Genomic DNA, 19,714 nt, shown 5'->3' on the forward strand with positions numbered 1-19,714 from the left:
GCACAAATGTCTACCCAAATTGAATACTTTCTATGGATTAATTAGTAAGTGCTACCTTGTTTGGAAAATGTCTAGTGCATATTCTACACTACATTTGCGTAAATGACCATGAGGTAATGTCTCCAGTGACCTTGTGATCATGTAATTTCAACAGTGTGGTTGTTCCTTGAGCGTCTTCGTCCACAAATCTATGGTAACATGAATCCTTGGCAAGAGGAGATGACAAGACTACAAAGAGGTGAGTCTCCACCAAACAGAAGTACCTTTTTGTAAGTAAAAGTGAGGCAGGCTGCGCGACCCCCTCAGGGGCCAATTTTTACCCCGGGGACCCCATCTCCCCGTTGCCTTACCATTTCAATGTGGGTGCCCTGAAGGCCACTCAGGGAATCCAGTATGCAGTGTCAGGACAGTGGGGGAGCCTCAAGGCCCCCATGGTCCTTGCAGGCTATTGACCTCTAGTGGGAGACAGCAGTGCTCCCACATGTAGGGGCAGTAAAAACTGCTGCACCCTGCATGTAGGAGCAATATTTTTATCTGTTTTCCTGCCTGCTTGACATCGGGAAGGAAAACAGGTGAAAAGTCTGCTCCCAGTGAGCAGGAGCAGTTTTCCTGCTTCTGCCTGCTGAGACTGGACTTACTGTTTGCTTTCGCCTGGCGGGAGCTGTCAAAGGTCTTGCCAAGCAAAACCAAACTGCTGTCCCATAATTTTTTTAATTAAACCTCAGAGAGGTGGTGGGAATTTGGGGAGGAGGGTTGCATGTGCCACCTCCCCTTTTCAGTAATTTACGCTTACCAATGGGACCTTGCCCACTGGGGGCGCAGGAGTGAGTGTGTGTCTAAATGGGTGTGTGAGTGGGTGTGTGAGCATCTGTATGGGTCTGGGAGGGGCTGCCTAAGTGTCTCACTAGGTGTGAGAGTGTCTTAGTGGGTTTGCAAGTGCCTCCATAAGTCTGTCTATGAGTGAGTGCATGAGTGGGTCTGTAATTTGGATGCGTTTGTCTCTGAGTGGGTCTGTGAGTGGGTGTGTGAGTTTCTGAGCGGGTCTGTGAGTGGCTGTGCAAGTGGATGTATGGATCTATGAGTGGGTGCATGAGTGTCTGAGTGGGCCTGTGAGTGGGTGTGTCTAAGTGGGTCTGTGAGTGGGTGCATGAGTGTCTGAATGGGTCTTTGAGTGCCTACGGGAGTGGCTGTATGGGTCTTTGAGTAAACAAATGAGTGGCTGAGTAAGTGTCTGAGTGCATCTGTGAGTCTGTCAGTGTGTGTGTGAGTGTCTGAGTGTGTGAGTGGGTGTCTAAGTGTCTGTGTGGGTGTGTCAGTAGCTGTGTGAGTGACTATATGACAAAGGAACCACATCTGCCCTTTTATCCAACAAGAGCCCACAATTTTGCACAAAATACCTACCCAAGTGGAGTTCTTTCCACTGGTTAATTACTAAGTGCTACCTCCTTGGTAAAATATACGGTATGTATTCTACATTACAGCTGTGCAATGGAGCACAAGGAAATGTCACCAGTGACCTTGTGTGTGTTTTGGCAATGTGATTGTTCCTGGTGCGTGAAGACGATGAGACTACAAAGAGGTAAAGCTCCACCAAGCAAGGGTCCTTTCTCTTAATGATATGAAGTAAGTGCTTCTTTGCTTGGTGGAGCTGTACTCATATTCCTTGGCATCAAGAACTCCTCACCAAAATCAACAAGAAACGCACTGAGTGGGCTACTTGCTAAGCTGTCAATCATCCTAGCAAAGCACAAGACCGTTGGATACTACGAAGGTGGGCTGGGCCAAACGGGGACACATCCAAGTAATTTCCACATTTGCATACTCCTAGCAATTTAAAGAGAGTACCATGGGACACTGCTCACACCAGAAGAGGACAAGAAAGAACCCACTCATCACAGTCACATACAGATTGAGCTCCAATAGATCAACGATGTGGTCATCTCCACAAAGGATATCCGATCATTTTTAAATATGGAAGTGCAGAGAAAACACCCTTGATGTGCCTTCACCAAGCCCAGGATTTAGGATCATATGTCTTTACAGAAGTGGAGCTTCAACAGGAGTACCTGCTATGTTTATATGTGTAAGTGCTTACAGTTGTGGTTTAATTTATGTGCAATGATAATCAGGGCCATCCCCCGGAGTGGGCCATGTCTTAATCGGGGAGGAGAATTGCATGGCTGCCCTCCCCAGGTGGATTTCAGCCCTGGCGACCCCTTCCCTTGGGCCTGGTCACAAATTAATGGGAGGGGGCCGAGTGGCACCCCACCTCAGGCTGATTTCAGCCACGATGACCCCATACCCCAGGACCCGGCCATAATGGAATGGAAGAGGGGAGCCACAAGGCTCCCCTCCTTAGGCCGATTTCAGTCCCAGGGACCCCGCCCCTCTGGGCCTGGCCTTAATTCAATGGGGCAGGGGGGGCCAAAATAGGTTTGGGGTTCCCATCCCCGAGAGTCTGGTCTTCAAATGCTCAGGCACAGGCGGGTGGTCCCTGTATCCTTCCTCCATTACTTAAAATCAAGCTACGGGGAGGTGGTGGTTCCCGGGACCCAAAGAGCCCCAGATGAGGGGGGGGGGGCCTGTGCGCCCCCCTCCTTTTTTATAAAATTCCCTGGGGGCTCTTTTCAAAACAATCCCACAACCGAGGCTAGGGGGTTAGGGTATTCCTATCCAGCCTCCTTTTCTTTTTATCTTCTATTTTTTTGGGATTTGGCTGAAGCCGAGCCCTGGCTGCCAACACTTCCTGGTTGAAGTTTTGGCAGCCAATCAGAGGTCTGCAGATCTCTGCAGGAGCTCATCTTTATTCGCGAATTCTTCGAGGTTGTAGATGTACAAATTTGGATTTCCTTAAATTTCTCCACAACTACTGAATGGATTAAACACCAAATAACAAAAAGTGCAATCTGCAGAACACGCAGTTATATACACTATTGATTAAAACTGACTTCTTCTAAACAATTCCATATAATAGGAATCAGCCAGTAACAATTCATGCAAATACAATGTTTGGAGTCCACTTATATCCTTATAAAGTGCTATGTGCTTGATGGTATTTAATCATTACTGACGGAACTAAATCATAAGCTGAAAGAATCTTCAAATCAAGATCAAATGTATCATATTACAGAGCAATTAATTTACCCACAAAACTAAGGAGTTAATACTTTTTACACCTTGTTCATTCTCGTGTTTGTGGGTCCACATCATCACATCTGAGCTATGACAATGGATATTGTAATGAATTATTCTCCCACTGAATATACAGACAACAGAAACTTTTCACTGGGTCAATGTCATCACAATGATGGCTATGCCCATTCATCTCCATTGCAAAATACACGTTTCCTCTAACCACAGGGTAGTTATTACATGCAATGCAGAACTGTCAATAACAACTTTGCATTAATTGGGTAAGACATGCTGCTAATTGTTTGTATGTGAACTGTTGACCTCTCAGAAGATTCAAAACATATAATAAAAAACTTTAAACTTCAAACGCTGATTCCTGTCCACATGGGGACACTAGACGGCCATGAAAGTCCTTATCTGCTATCAAAATCGAAATTTCTACGCAGGTCAAAATAGGATATTATCAGCTTTATAGGTTTATAGTATTACTCCAGGTTTCATATAAGGAAGCCCCTGCCCCTGCTCCATATAAGTTAGTATACCTTTACTGGATGTACCCATAAGCGTTTATGCAGTGGAAATGTATTTTTCACCGTAGTGGAAAATAGGGTATAATCTTGAGTATGGAGATACAGGAAGTGAACTGCCATCATGGGTGCAAGTGGCATACTTCTAAGGTGTTTATTCCCAAGGTTCATAGGATTCTCTCCATTGTGCCTAATTCTCAAACTCACCTCATTCTTCTCCAGACTGCACTCCTCCATCATCTTGTCCCCTTGCTCCTGAAAAGTGATGATGATGAGAGCCACAAAGATGTTGACAAAGAAAAATGGAAAAACCACAAAGTACACCACGTAGAAAATAGACATCTCCATTCGGTTGCTGCGGCTGGGCCCCCGGTCCTCCTCAGTCACGTCCACTGAATGCTGCAGTACCCTGGAAAAGGACACCAAATCAGTGATGACTCCAACTAACACTAGGAATTCTCGCAACCTCTTACTCAGAATCTTTTAGGCTGTTGCTTTCCCTAGCAACAGATGGAATGGAACCTTTGTTTTGGGTGTCTTTTCATTTAAGCCTCTGATCCAAATGGATCTGTCACCCTCCTTGCCTGAGTAACTTACCAAAGCTTTGCTATAAATGATTATACATCGAAATATTGACAACAGAAACATCCTGCTACCAAAATATCATGGCCAAAATAGCAAGGACCAAAATATCAAGAATGAAACTGTATAGAGGTAAGTATAGATTCACTATTCTTAACTTCACATACAGGTATCTTGAAGATACATATATCATACATGATATTTTGGTTCTCGAGATTAAGGTATGAATATCTCGTTCCGGAGTCACTGATCCAAACTGTTTCAAGTTATCTTGTCCCTGAGCGACTCCCCCAGGTTTTATTATGAATACCTATTTACCACATTAAATGACCCAAGCTTTGTTATAAACATCTCTTCAACGTACCCACTTTGATAGGGATACCGGTCTCACACACCTACTCCAATAGCTTTTTATGCACAACTTGTCTCTGCACTGATTGACTCAAGCTGTATAATGAATGAATGTCCCTGTGAAACATGGACTTAACATTTATTAGGGATACATATGGACCCCTTCTAAAATGTGCTATGGACATCTCTTTCCTGACCCACTGACTCAATTTGTTTTTTTGTAGCTCTCATTTGCCACATCATCTTCCCTGAACTTCTAACCCATAGTTTTTTGTATGCGTCTCTCCCCCGTAAGCTATTAAAATCAAGTTTTATTAGGGCTGTTTCTTCTCCAGAGGCAATGAATCAAGTTTGTTATGGACGACTCATTCTCTAAGTCACACATCTCCAAGAGTTCGTATGGATGTTTCTTCTCATTATCCAATGACTCATGCTTTGTTACAGATATCTGTTATTTGAAATGCCTGACCCAAGCTTTGCTATCAATGCTCCCTCCACTAACCCACACACAAAACATGTCTTGTGGCTGCATCTGTTTTTATACGCAATTATATGTTGTGTTAGTCTTTTTCCCTGACCCATTAACACCTCTAACTCCTGATTAATAAATTACACACACTTATGGCAAATTCACCATGAGGATTGTAGTTCAGCTTCTTATCTAATTGTAAGCTATAATTACCAGTAATGTATTCAAGCTGTAGCACTGAGCTAAAAAATTTGCTTAAGTATGTCTCCAATTTTGATCCTCCAATTAAATCTTTATTCATTAAGATGTATACTCACTATCCAATAAATGTAAAACCTATAATGCACCTTTGAGTTAGCTGTCAATTCCAGTCTCACTCTTGACTTATGTTTGATTGAGTCACCAATCACAGATAAACTTACTGTGGCCACCCCTCGCCTGTCGAGACAGTGAAGAGTGTTAAAAGTGCCCAGATGATGTTGTCATAATGGAAGTCATGGCGCTTCCACTCTCGGCGCTTCACCTCCAATCTGCTCTTTTCATGATCCACATAGCTTCCTCTGTCAAGGCACAAAACAAGGAAAACTCTTAAAATATATGGGAGCTGACAAACCACACATCCTGCCTTGATGATGGATCAGTTGCACACGTAAAGGGCTAGAACAGTAAATAGACAAAAATCCGTATTGGAAGCCTGGTATCTACCATTGTACTTTGAGAGTTGCGTGAGTATGTTTGCCTGTAGCTTGATGAACTTTGGCCACTCAAGAAAAAACGTTAACCTTACTTTTAAATCAAAAGAAACTCTTAGGCCTATACTGAAAACAGCTCTAAGTTCAACAATGAGGACAGGGCCTGGCCCCACATGAAAAAAAGTGTGGACGTCCTAAGCTGGGGAAGAAGTTGTGAATCTCATCTTGGGTTTTTGATTTTCCCATAGGTAGAGATGTGAATTCTTCACTGGACCCTGGGTATGCATGACACAATCAGCAAGCTACTGGGATATGAGTTGTGGGACCAAACTAAGAACGAATTGTGCAATCTCCATACTTAACTTTCAGGTACACAACACATCCCACACAGCACCTAGCAGGGCCGATTCTCGGGTGGGGCGACTGCTGCCTTCAGGGGGTGCCACGTTTTCAAGTTTATTTTGGTTTTAAAAGTACCTGCTGCCATGCTCCTGGCCTACAGCAATTTTCAGGCAACCATAAAAATGTCAAGATAACTCTGTGATTAATGTTCTTCCTGGAGAGAGATCAGAGTTTTGTCTTGTTGAAGTTTTGACTCATCATAAGGTACACCACTGGGTTAATATGCCTGCTGCAAAGAACGTGTACTATGCAGATCACAAAGTGCATATAATATAAATAAGTCAGTGGGTTACTGCTTTTGTAGGACACCTTCTTTTGTGACTTTCAGTTTCTAAATTAAAATCCTAATATAGAACAATGAATTATTAACTGTCATCAAAAAACTGCATGCAAACTGCAAAGTATAGATTGTATTGTAGATTAATGTTGCAAAAAGGGTTCATTTGGGTAGAAATGATTCTTATTATTAAAGAGGACCCCCAACTATGGTGTTTTGTTTTCAATTCTGAGGTTGTGCTTCTCCAGACCAAGCACTCTTAAACTATACTGCCTACCAGTATGCAGGACACGTCACTCCTACACTTTGTAGTCATCTGGCGTATGTAACATTTCCTATATACTGATTTACACACATATGATTGATTGTCTCTGTGTATTGTGTGTGTGATGCAAAGTGCTCTGACACCCTACTCAGCTATGAGTGGAGCTATACAACTAATTAAATGCACCTGAAAGAGAATGGAGACTTGAAGGGCAGTGTTAAAAGGTGGTGGTGAGGGAATCTGTAGTGGAGGTGTTCTCCACCTCTACCATGGATAGGGGGCGCCAACAAACATAGTTGCACCAGGCACCACCAGCGCTAAAGAAGGCCCCTGCACGTAGAGCAGTGAGTACCACAATGAACTTGGTGATGCGCATCTCATGCTTCACCTCAATTTTGATTAAGTCGGCACTTAAATTGAGGCTGAGAATCATCGCCCATTACCAGTATTACTCTAACCCTTACTCCTTCTTCAAGTACCTACATGCATTCCTTTTCTGTGTCTTTGGAGCTGTCCGTGCAGTAGAAGAACTTGCCCTTGAAAAGCTGCACTGCGATGACGGCAAAGATGAACATGAACAGCTTGTAGACGATGAGAATATTGAAAACGTTCTTCAGAGAGGTCACCACACAGTCAAAAACGGCCTGTGGGAAAGAATGCCAATACATAAGTGTGATTCATTACCAGACAGCAAGCAGAACTCAATGGTAAATACCAATGCAGAGATGTGACTCATCCCCCAAGATGAGAGCCAATTAGCAATGTACCAGCGATGCATGGGGAAATCATGACAAGGGTTACTAAAAGCAGCTGCAAAGCACACAAGGATGTGCCAGAAAACTAGAACAAAGACCAGCTACATTTCACAGCAAATCCAGGAAAGCTGAAACCCAGCCCCAGGAAGCATGTCTTTTCTCCACATTCTGACTAATCACTGAATAACTCACTGAGTTCAGGCCATCTTCGGGTAAACTAAATGAATCACTCTCACCTTGAGTTAAAGCAAAATAAAAAGAGGCAAACCATTGGAACTTTGGGGCACTTGTACGACCGTTTGGTTTTGTGAGTCTCTAATTGCAATTTTTGGCTACTCGCTTTTAGAGACTGACAAAATCAAATGGTATAAGGTGTCTGGGGCAAATTTAGTGATTCCCAATAGGTCGCAAGGGACCTGCCTCGTTAATATTCATGAGGCAGGTCGCAACATGCGACCCAATGGGAATGGCTGGCACTCACATGGATCGTGGCCTGCTGGGATCGGCCAATCAACATGTCGGTGACTGCTTTTTAAATACAGCAGTTTTTCAATTTGAAATGCTACCCGTTTCCCAGAAAGGAATATGGGATGCATTTGAAAAAGAAAAATGAAAAGTTCCCTTTTCATTTTTTAAGAATAGGCAGTGGTCCGTGGGACCACAGCCTGCTCTATAAAAAATGTTGATGCCCACATTCACAAAGGGGTCCCTTGGGGCCCCCTTCCCATTTGCGAATTGGTTACCACCTCCTTTACAGAGTCGGTAAAGTGTACAATTTTTCCGACCGCATTCTGGACACAAAACATTCATACATGCCCCTCGGCTCCTTATTAGGAAGGGATGCCCTTGGCATGCCCCTTCCTGAAAGCAACTCACAAACCCAAGTTCCGATTCGGTAATAACTTACCAAATCGCATATAGTGCTTTTTACATTTATAAATGATGTTTTCAGGTCGCAAACGTCCTGAATCTGTGAATCAGGCTGTTTGCAAGTTAAAAAAAGCTTTATTCAACCAGATGTGCATAGACCTCCATTTGCGATTTCCTAATAGACATTTTTTTCGATTCGCTATTAGAAGATCGCAAACAGAAATTTTCAACCGTGTGTTTTACACTGTTTGCTATTCCCAATGAGTCATCAGGTAACTGCCTCATTAATATTCATGAGGAAGGTCTCAATTTGCGACCCATTGGGATTGGCCCGCACTCACAGTGATGGTGGCCTGCTGGGGTCAGCAGATCACCATGTCTGTGACTGCTTTTAAAATAAAGCTGTTTTTATTTTGAAATGCAGCCGTGTGATGCATTTAAAAAAGAAAATTGAAAAGTGTCCTTTTCATTTTTAGGTCGAGCCTGAGTCAGCACGCATGCACTGCTCTGCAAGACTGCTGTAGTGGAGTATGGAAGAGAAGCCCGGCCCAATCTCTGCCCAATTTTTTCATTGGCTTGTGTCTTTGTCCTTCATAAAGGCTGGCTTCTGATTCCTTAAAATCCCTTCTTAGTACTGCCTTGTCTTCATTTGTAACCTCCCATGGCTACTGGCCTCCGGGAGTTACCCAGTATGTCTTATTTAGTCTTGTAAGCACTATTTTCTTTATTGAGTTTCTCCTAACTCAGGCACGACAACATGCTTTGCTAACATTGGGCTTTCACTTTCCAAGCAGCCGGGATAATGGGGGCCGCTCTATGGCATTGCAAACAAATGGCCGCCCGTGTCCCGGTTGCTCGGAAAGTGAAAGCGCAATGTAAGCAAAGCACGGCGTCATGCCTTAAGTAAATATTTTTTCGTGTTCAGCGTTAATACGTTTAGCTCCTGAGACCAGCCTGTGCAGGGAGAGCTCCTTGGGGGTCAGTGAGGCAGTACCAGGGACTGGGGGCGGGCGTTGGGGTGAATTGGGTGTACGAGGGGCTGTTGGTGGAGAGGACTGAATGGGGCTGACCCTCCCTGATGAACCACTGATTATAAGAAACAAAGAGAGGGGGACAAATGGGGTGCTGCTACTGGGGTACAGGAGTAAAAGGGTGGCATTGCTGGGGCAATGGAGTAAACGGGGTGGTATTTCTGAAGTGAAAAATGAAACGGTGTGGTGCGAAGAGAAACAGCAAAGGGGTATTATAAATGAACAGTTACATTGACCTTTCAAGACTGATTTTGGGGGTGGTGTGGGTCTCGCTTAGTAGTGAAGAAGTTGAGTGACTCGGTGGCGGTAAGACCAGGTGCAATATAGAGAGCCGGGCTGGTGATCGGCATAACAGCTGCAAGGAGACTGTTTAGGAGGCAGGGCTGGGAGCGGGGATACCCTGGGGGTTGGGGAAAGAATGGCACACTGGTCTTTGAGACTGCCAGTGGCGAGGAGAAGTGAGTATGGGTGCACTACTGGCACAGCTGGGAAAGCCACCTGTAGGCAAAAGTGGCTCAGCGGGGTGTTAGGACATAGTGACTCTCTGGGAATTCACACTGCTGGGCGAGGAGAATGCGCACTGCTGCTGAGCTTCAGTAACCCCAGGCTTCTCTCCACAGCCCTTCACTCCAGTCTAACTTTAGTACTCCTAAATGCCTTCTATGAAAACCGAAAGTCGCAAAGTTAGGATTTTGCCCCAGATTACTCTTGTGGATCGGGCCCAGTGTCTTTATATATCTGTACACATGAAGGTATGTAATCCATGCCAGTAAAAATAGATGTTATTTTCAAGAACACGCATCCAGACTTTCCTTTCCAGACAGCAAAGAACATATTTCATGAATTTATAGAGCACCCGCTCCTGTTGCCATCTCGTTCGCATGCTGATTCTTCTATATCGGAGGAGTGGCAGCGAGGGCAGGATCCTCAGCATATTGTTGCGATAATCACGAACTGTAAATAATTTACATTTACAGTCACAGTAGGGAAATGTGGAGATCCTGAAAAAGTGTCAGTAACAACCTGAGACCCTTCCATTTCATGTGAAGGACCGAAGCAACTTTTTTCAATAGTGCATTTGTGCAAGATTGATCTCCAGAAGGCCCTTCTTAAGCGAAGTTTGCAGCATTTCCGCTGCTTCGGCAGAAACTCACTTGAAATTGCAGGCGCTGTACTCAATTTTATCAAGATCTCTTCATAGCTAAAAAAAACAGAGTCACCTTGTGCCGTGTCTAGTGAAGTTTTGAGGAAAATGTATTTAACCTACAAACTCTTAACCGTGAAAGGCCTGCCTTGTCAGAATGGGGGTTCACATGTGGTTTCAAGTTCCGTGCCGGTCTCAACCTACATGATGGCTCTACTTATGTTTTTAGCAGTTGTTTAGCACATTGCTGCCTTCTGTCCGGCCCCATGCCATCCTCAGAAATCCTCTGTCTTGCCCCATGCCACTCTCAGAAAGCCCGGATTGCCTCTCCACACATTATGGTTTGTTCAACGTAGTGCTTCTTGATGGTTATCACTGGTTTAAGGGTTGAGTCCTGTATGGCACTATGAGTGTGAGTTTGCGTGGAGACTTTGGTCTGTGTTGTCAGAGACTAAGTCTTGCACACTGAGCGTGAGGACAATGCAAATTCAGGTGAGAATCATCTGTCACACTAGGAGGGATGATTCACCCACAGAGTTGAGCATTGTGACCTGAACGCGCAGCCATGCTGGCTTGCGGAAGAGCGCACATTGCCAGCCAGACCTAGCCAGAGGCCACATAAATGCACTGTGCTGTGCATGTGATTAGTTCCGTCATCTTAATATGTACAAAAGTTTGGCTGCAGCCTGAGCAGGTCAACAAAATGTGTGACTACAGCAGTGCAGGATCGCGAAGTTAGACATGAGAATGACAGTCGCAGTCCATTGGTCAGAGCCTGGGTCTCCTGTGTGGTATTCAGGTCATGTGTCAGTTTGGCCATTTGGGCATTTAGGCAGCTGCCGTCTGCCCTGCCTCCACAGACGAGGACCCATGTGCACTGCTCAAACCTTAAGTGAACTACCACAGCACCGACAGCCCAGCGGTCTGTGTGTGCCTATCTTGGTACAGCCACGGATGGCTTGCTGTGAATGACTTAATATCAATTCAGTACAGTTTCTTTCCTTACCTACTGAGGTGTTGGCGTTAACTTTGGTTTGGTTTTATTTTGGTATATTATTCATTTTATATATTTTTTGAAATGTTTTACAGTTGTGGCTTCCTTTGAACTCATCAATGTTAAGTATTGTATAATATCACTTCCTGTGATGTCATCAGTTTTCATATTAGTTCTGGTCCATAAAAAACTTGAGAGCACTGTGGTTTGTGTCGAGGGTAGAGAGCAGCAAGACTTTGCTACTATTTCCCATTCCATAAAGCTGAACAGATGCGTGATGTCCAGTATGTTATGTTGTCAGTATAACATCATTCATGAAACAAATCTAATTTTGTGGTATATACACATGTATACATGTATACGTTCTAGGTCTGGCCTTCGAGGCATTTTTAGCTGTGTTGCCAGGCTATCAATAAAAAATACCATAATATACATACAGAGAACATCTTCTTCCCATTGGACTGTTAATATGACATTTCCATTTTTGTTCCTCCCACCATAGCATACATCAAGGTGCACTGGGTAAGCCTGCTTCACACATCTGCTCCATCACTTAAAGTGACTGATCAAAGCATGTGCATGTTGTTCACATCCACTACAAAATAGTTCCTTTATGTTCAGTGATGAAGGGACCACTGCCTGCCCTTAAAAAATGAAAATGAAAAGTTAACTTTTTTCTAAAAATGCATCCCATTTTCCTTTAAGAAAAACGGGCTGCGATTAATAAAAAATATGCTTTATTTAAAAGCAGTCCCAGACATGGAGGTCTGCTGACCCAAGCAGGCCACCATACCTGGGAGTGCCAGCCATTCCCAATGGGGTCGCAAATTGCGACAGCCTCATTAATATGCATGAGGCATGCAATTTGTGACCCCCATTGGGAATCGCAAACAGAGTCTCTGAACTGTTGTAAATTGATGTTTGCAACTCGCAAATTGTGACTCGCAAATTAATGCAGTCGCAAACATCAATGGTCGTACATCTGGCCCTGCATGTTTTCAGACATCGAACTCATGGTCATTAGGAGGAATATTTCAGCAAAGTTTATTTAGAGTGGACATCAAGCGCAACTTCACTTAAGAGGGTAGGTCGGTGTTTCGCAATTACCTACAAATAGAGAATGAAAAGGTCTATGCTAATAATATCCCTGATTTTGTGTACATCTAAAAAAAAAGGTTATAAAGTCTGAAACCCAAGGAATCGTATGCATTGAAAGCCACTATGTGGCGGTGTATACACGTTGTTCATTGGAGCAACAAAGTCAGCAAATAAACTAAATAGTCAGTCGATGGAAATCTGACAGCTGCACAAACTTCAGATATAGTTTAATCTGACAAGAAAATCACAGAAGAGGTTATCTGCATAGTTACCCTAAATATCTGCTCCATTATGCAGAAATAGAACTGAGACAGGTTGTTGGTGCTCATCCTTCAGCCAGCAAAAGAACTACAAGAATAGTCTAGTACAGGTAGAAATACTGCCTTTCTGGATAAGTAACCAAACGTGCCCTCTAACTAAAAGTAACAAAGCCAGGGGTGGTTCCTCTGCTAAGGTGGAGGAGCACTGTCCCACTACCTTCAGCACTGCAAAAAAAGGAAAAATAAAATAATAATAACGTGATATTATTATCATTTTATTTTTCCATGCTGCTGCAGCTCTGTGAGCGAGGTGGGCTGCTCTGTTCACAGAGCACAGCAGGGGAAGAGTGGTTTGCCAACTACAAGTGCGCATGAATGGTTGGCCGGCCAAAGAAAGTTCCGCACCCAGGCTGCATTGCAGCCTGGAAAGAGAACATGCCTCACACTCCCATTCCCTGGCTGAGCGCCGAACCACAGTGCTCAGACTGATCACAACACTGCATTGCATATTTTTGATTGGTTAGGTGAGCCTGGGTGGGTGCTTCCTGTTCCTGCTTCCTGTTAAGTAGATCAAATGAAGAGGACGCAGAGGACTGAGGAGAAGCGTCATTCAGCTTGCTGGCCGACTGACAGGTAAGTGGTTTTATTATTTTTTAACCCCTCCTCCCCGCCCCACTAATGCTCTTTTGGAGCAACCGCCGCTGAACAAAGTTCAATACTACATTGAGATCTGTTAGAAACAATGTCAGTGACTTTGTTCACAATCAAAAACCGTGTGCATTATGCATACCATGGAAGGTAGGGACATATACTCACTGAGCAGCCCACAGTTTGAAAGCCCCAGAAAAGTGATTCAACCTACTGAAGTGAAACATACAAGCTATGAGACTTTATGTTCATCTCACTGCCTGAATGCAAACGTGACTATGCCTGCAGTTCAGACAGAAGGGAGGGAATAACACTTTAGAAATATAAACAGGCCATTCCAGATTTACACTATTTAAGGAATGCAAAAACACATGGGCCGTTGAACTCTGCATCCATGAAAGGCTAACAGTATCATGATTTTGTTCTGCCGTTTTTAAGATGTAAACAACCTAATGACGATGGTAGAGACAGGGAGCAATGAAGAAGAAAGCTGGGAGAGTGGGGTGGAAGGGTGAGAGAGAGACAATAACACAGAGCCCTGGGGAGAAGTACACAAGCGAGATAGAACAAGCGAGATAGAGCTCCAGTGAGAGAGGAGGGAGAGCGAGAAGCAGAAGGACTCGCAGGGTTGTGGGGAGCACAAGGAAGATAGAACAACATGGAGCACTCTGGGAGAAGCATGGGAGGAAATGACTGCAAAACATGCAGACTCGTTGAGTGCTTAGGTAAAAAGAAAAAAAACAGTGCTTGTAAAGTGAGCAGTGGAAGGGCACAGGTAATAAGACAATGCTCCAGGGGAGAGACAAACACAAGAAGAGGAAGTAAAGCGCACACAAGGTAACAAATAAGCAAGAAAATCAGAGTGACAATAAACATAACTAATGGCAAGCAACGGATGGGCTCTGAGCCCACTCTGACAGTAGGTTTTTTCACAAACCAGGCAGCTTTTGATGTATGGTAGGCGTGACCTATGTTCCCATTAAGATGCGTGATTGTGCGCCCGCGCATCCTACTGTTTGCAGGCGCACAGGGCCACTGCTGGAGCGCGCATCAAGAGAAAGACTTACTGAGCGTTTTAAATCATTGAAGCTGAAGGAAGCTTTCTCTTGGTGCATGCTGTCATGGGAACAGTACACCTGCCCTTCCATAGTTTTTCTGATGGGGCCTGTGGAAGGGGAAAGTATGACTTCAGAGTCAGGGGGTTGTTACAAATGCGGTCTGTTGTCATGAAGGGCATTCTTATGTAGATGCACTTAGATCTTTAGCAGGCCTTTCAAACTCGATTCCTTGTGGCTTCTGCGGCCTGATGGTCATAGCTGCAAACTTTGGAGCTGATGAACCAAGGTGGGGAGACTCGGCAGCGCTCAACATCCCGTGATTCTGGGCAGATCACTTAATCTTCCCAGGTTTACAAAAACAATGTAACCTGTGCTCAAGTAGAATGTTCCAATGCCTCGCCCTAATTAAAAACAGCAGTAAATGCACAATGCGGTAAAATAAAAGCATTGGCATAAAAGAGTAAAGACAAATAGATGCACGTTTAGTGGCTGATTTGTACAAAGTAAAACCTGCTAAAACATAGCTTCCCTGCTTAACTTGTGTGATCCTAAGCAAATATTTTATTTGAGCAAAACCATAATTTTCTTCATTTTGTATATGAAAGCACTTTGAAATATGTGAGTTCAGAATACCAGTTGTACAAAAACCTATTGTGTGTGATTTAATAGACTATAATGTTGCTCTTTAACAATCTGGGCCACCTACAGGGTTTACATCACAACTGTCTTGCTTATTAGTTCACTAGTGGTTCATGTTTAAAAACTATGGGCCTCATTTACAATATTTTGACGCATGGCAGCACAGCAAGCCTTCTTGCTGTACTACCATACGTCAAAACAAAAGGGCATGAATGTGCCGTATCTACAAGACACAGTGCATTCTTGTCCTTTTACCCTGCGCTGGCGCACAATGGGCTGCCATGCGCCAACGCAGGCACTGTTGCGCCACGGTCCAAGGGTGTCTACGTTGTAGGGGTGATTGCTGTTGTGCAAGAAGGTAATCCTTCCTGCACAAAAACAATCACGAAAGGTGTTTTTCTCTTTCTATGCATACTGCAGAATGCAGCACATATAGAAAAAGGAAATACGAGGAGAAATAAAGGTATTTCTCCTCGTTGCACCTCCCTTATGCCTTCCCTGGGAGGCATAGGAATGTTATTTTATTTGTGCAAATTGTCCACACCTCATCCCAAAGCTTGAAACCGGTCCTTCTTGGTAAATAGGACCATGCAACTTAGCACTACCGAATGTGCTTCAGCTCATCTACTGATTGAACCGACCATCTGCATGAACTCATATACCCACCCTCACTAATGATCATACCTAACTGATACTAATTTCAATCCACCTCAAAGACACTAGAGTGGGCATGGAGACACGGAATGGTCTCCTTGAGAGAATTAGACTAAACCCTTTACAAAAATAACCACTGGATTAGCCACTTACCTTGACTGCCGAGCAAAGTGCAGTGCGGCATAAAGCACTTTAACACCTTGTTAGGACTGAAATGTAACTGCAATACAATACTCAATAAATGATGTGTTAACTTTCCGTAGTGTCCACTCCTGGTCCTTCCATCCCCTATCGACTTATTAATGCATGTCAGCTGAAGGGCTAAGAGTCAGACGAGGCGTCAGCCCTGAGGTGTCATCTTGGGTTAAAGGGTGAGTGATCACACTTCTGACAAATACCACTGATTCTGGTAGCACACTCCCTTGGTTGGTGAGCTCTCACATTTCTTTGACACACATGGCCTTGATTGCAGTGCACAGAGACCATTCACTGCCGCACACAGGGGAAAAAATTAGAGGGAACATTGGGTGTGACCTAAAAAGACATATGCTGTGAAAATCCCATTATTTCAAAGTGAATTTTGATTGAAGTAGGCAGATAAGGGTGTAGCAGACCGAACAGTAATGTTATTTATGTCAATGGGAGTTACGAGAAATGTCAATGGGAGTTATGGGGAACAGTCTATTCAGATTAAGTTTAATTTAGGTAGGGTGGGTGATTGAAATATTGTATGGGCATTATGAGTCACCTTCAGTGTGGGTTTTCCAAGTATTCGTTTTTTTGAATAAACAATGTCTTAATAGAAGTGCATGACTCGTGAGACATTTCATGGCAAAGAGTCCCACAAGTTGTATTAGTAAAATTGTGTTGACATTATAGGTTGCTTTGACGATCACACATGACTAATGCTTACATTTTCTTCAGAATATTAATTTGCAGTAACCACTTTGCTGTCAGTGGCGATCCAGGATTTTAAAAAAATCATTCACAGCTTTTCATGTACTGCAAACTCAATTGCATGTCTGGCCCAGTCTTTTTCTTTGATAAGTATTATTAACATTTTGTAACGGGAATTTGCTGGAAATTAAATCAATATATTTTTTTGATTTATAAGAAGAGGAGTCTGCCAATTTTTATTGCACATCTTTTGTTTCAGGAAAATTATACTGCAGATGGCAGAGGGGAGGTCCTTCCGGTGCAGAATTAATGTTTCGCTTGACTCTAAATAGAAGGCAACTGCAAATTTGGTTCATCAGGAGCACCACTGATTTACATAGGTGCTCCCCTGCCAATCTATTAATGTGACCCTATCTTCTCTAGCCCCAGAATCTTGGACAATGAAATATACTAATCCCAATGGCTAGTTTTAATATTAAAAAGGTGAAACAAAAACCAATTTGAAGGAAAATAGTGCAAAAATACCCAAGGACCTTAAAGCCTATAGAACAGACTTAAACGTATACAATGATGTCATTTATTAGAGGAAAACCGAATTCTGTTGGGCAAAAATCACTGGTGCCCTTAAACTGCACATGCTCTATCAGGTGTTAACGCTGCAGAGTTAATCGTCAAGGATTTATCCTGGGACCCCATGAGAGACCTGTCTTGGACTTTTTCAAAAATTGAATGTTTTAAAACTGTTGCCTTAAGAATATTGGAAATGTATTGAATATACGTCTGATATTATTATGCCTGAATAGAATGACTAGCCTTGAGAAAGCCCTGGATCAACCAGCCATATAGGGCGAAACACGTGTCGGCTGTTCTCTTTCTCTTTTTCAAATAACTCTTCTTGAAAAGTTAAAAAAAGAGTGAAATGGACTGAACCAAGTGGTGAATGAAAATAAAAAAGAACTATCTTCACTCAAACCAACCTGGATTACTGTGTTGTGTTATAACAAGGAATTACCCTACTGACCAGAACAGATCTCTTGGAAGGGAGGAACATATGCTCACACCCTCACTCTTACATGCTCTATCATTGGAAACATGGTGGTTTCCTTGATTCTAAATACTGTAGTGGAATCGTAAGTTTGCTGAATATAACATATGTCACGTTATTGATGGGGTGCCCCATCAACCGAAGTCTAAACCAGGCCCTTTGTGTTACCTAAAGAAACCACTTCATTCTATCAAATCCACTTATTTGGTAGTACTTGGGAGAAAGACTATTGCCTGACTTGAAGCACCTGAATCACTCATAGGTAAGACAGAGGTGATGAGCTCAGAATGCAGAGGTATGAACCCTATAAGCACAGCTGATTCGAGCAGGGAAAAGACTGAAGGACACTCATTGCTGTTTTTATGCTAGCCCAATATTTTAGTTTGAAGAAAAATCGTTCAGTTTTGGGCCTTTCTCTCGCCATTAGCAATTCAGACTTGGCCAGTGGAGATCTAAGACTGACAGCTGCCAAAGATGATCAATAAACTACTTACCTGTCATTGTCAGGGTTACAAAATTACTAATGAAATAAATAAATAAACACCTGATTACAGAGGGTTAAGTTGCATGAAGACATCCAGAAGTAAATTAAATGGTTGATATGCAATACCACAAAGCTCATCATAAATAGAAGCTAATAGATTTGGGTCATTCAGCAGATGGTCTGCAAAATCCTCTTGTGTGTCACAGACACCTTCATTCACTCATGCAGTGCAAAACCTTGCCCACATAGCTGTGATCAGTTTAGTGGGGATTGTTTTGTCGAGAGTGCTTATGCCGGCATGTTAGGAGCCCTTTTACCAAAACTGCAAAACCAGCTAGCTTCTATGTTGGCGAGCGGACATTCCCTTTTGCATTGGAGAAGTAAAAACCACAAAGCAGTGGTCTGGTTCTGTAATACATAATATTTTGCTTGTATCCGCCGTGCCTTGCATGGTAGGAAATAATTGTGTCAGAAAGCCAACAATAAACATGGCTGGGTCATCTTTCACTTTAACTTGCCAGCTCAGAGGAGCCACCATGTCAGAAATTTCTGATGACACAGTTCATTGAGCAGTGGTGCTGGAACAATTTTCAGAATGGGGATGCAGCTATCAATGTGACAGACTTGCCAACCTACAAATAAATGTCACTGGGTGCTAAGGAAGTGGGGAATAGAAGGGGCAGTGCCTTGTGCCGATAGCTACCTAAGAGGCACTCTGCCCTCCACAAATTCCCCCATGCTCCGCTGCCCCCCCCAAAAAACAAAGGGTCGCTGAGGTTGTCATTGATGTGCTTGGGTGTCTTCACATCCCTTAATGGCTATTGTCTGCTTACTGCCTCTTAAGATCAGCTGGAAAGCCACTTTGTGCATTGGTTTCCAGCTCCTCTTCCCTGCCACTGTGTGATTTTGGCTCCTCAGCCGGTGACTGTGTGAAGGGAGCCCACATCGTGTGACACATGGTGGCACCATGTGAGTTGGTAGGTCTGATGTTACATCACTGAACTCCTAAGGATTCTGAAAACTCCAAGCATCGCACTAAGAACAAGAATCGCAAATGAGCCCTGCCTATTCTTCAGGACAGCAGTAAGGGTGCTTATGTAGCTGGTGTTGCATTTTGGAGCACACTGTCATAAATATATTACAAAAGCATGGTGTGGCAGCGTGCTGTCATTTACACACAGCAAATTATCCATTGAATGACTTTTCTCAGATGCGCATATTTACATCGGAATACTGCAGAACACGTATCAGAGACTAAAAGAAAATTGTAGATAGTGGATTATAGTGGTATATTTTTCAATCTGTGTGAAACTCTACATAAAACTTTGCAACTTCACAAAGGTTGCAAAATTGTGCGTTTGACACATTTTACGTTTTGCCCCATTTACATGAATATCTTGGCTTGTGCAACCATCCATGTCAGAAAAGGTAAGCTTGCAG

At 43.3% G+C, this 19,714-nt stretch overlaps 1 protein-coding gene across 1 annotated transcript in view; it reads right to left on the bottom strand.

Moving 5' to 3' along the window:
• Positions 1–19,714, bottom strand: part of CACNA1E (calcium voltage-gated channel subunit alpha1 E) — a 1,399,715-nt gene that overhangs the window by 272,217 nt on the left and 1,107,784 nt on the right. The window contains exons 27-29 of the mRNA XM_085601759.1: positions 7,181–7,341; positions 5,484–5,621; positions 3,867–4,068 (exon numbers count right to left, since the gene is read on the bottom strand). Of these exons, the coding sequence (XP_085457885.1) occupies positions 3,867–4,068; positions 5,484–5,621; positions 7,181–7,341 (501 nt within the window). The remainder of the gene's footprint in view (positions 1–3,866; positions 4,069–5,483; positions 5,622–7,180; positions 7,342–19,714) is intronic.

The sequence above is a fragment of the Triturus cristatus genome, chromosome 4_2 (genome assembly GCF_964204655.1).
Source record: "Triturus cristatus chromosome 4_2, aTriCri1.1, whole genome shotgun sequence".
In the NCBI taxonomy this organism is placed as follows: Eukaryota; Metazoa; Chordata; class Amphibia; order Caudata; family Salamandridae; genus Triturus; species Triturus cristatus.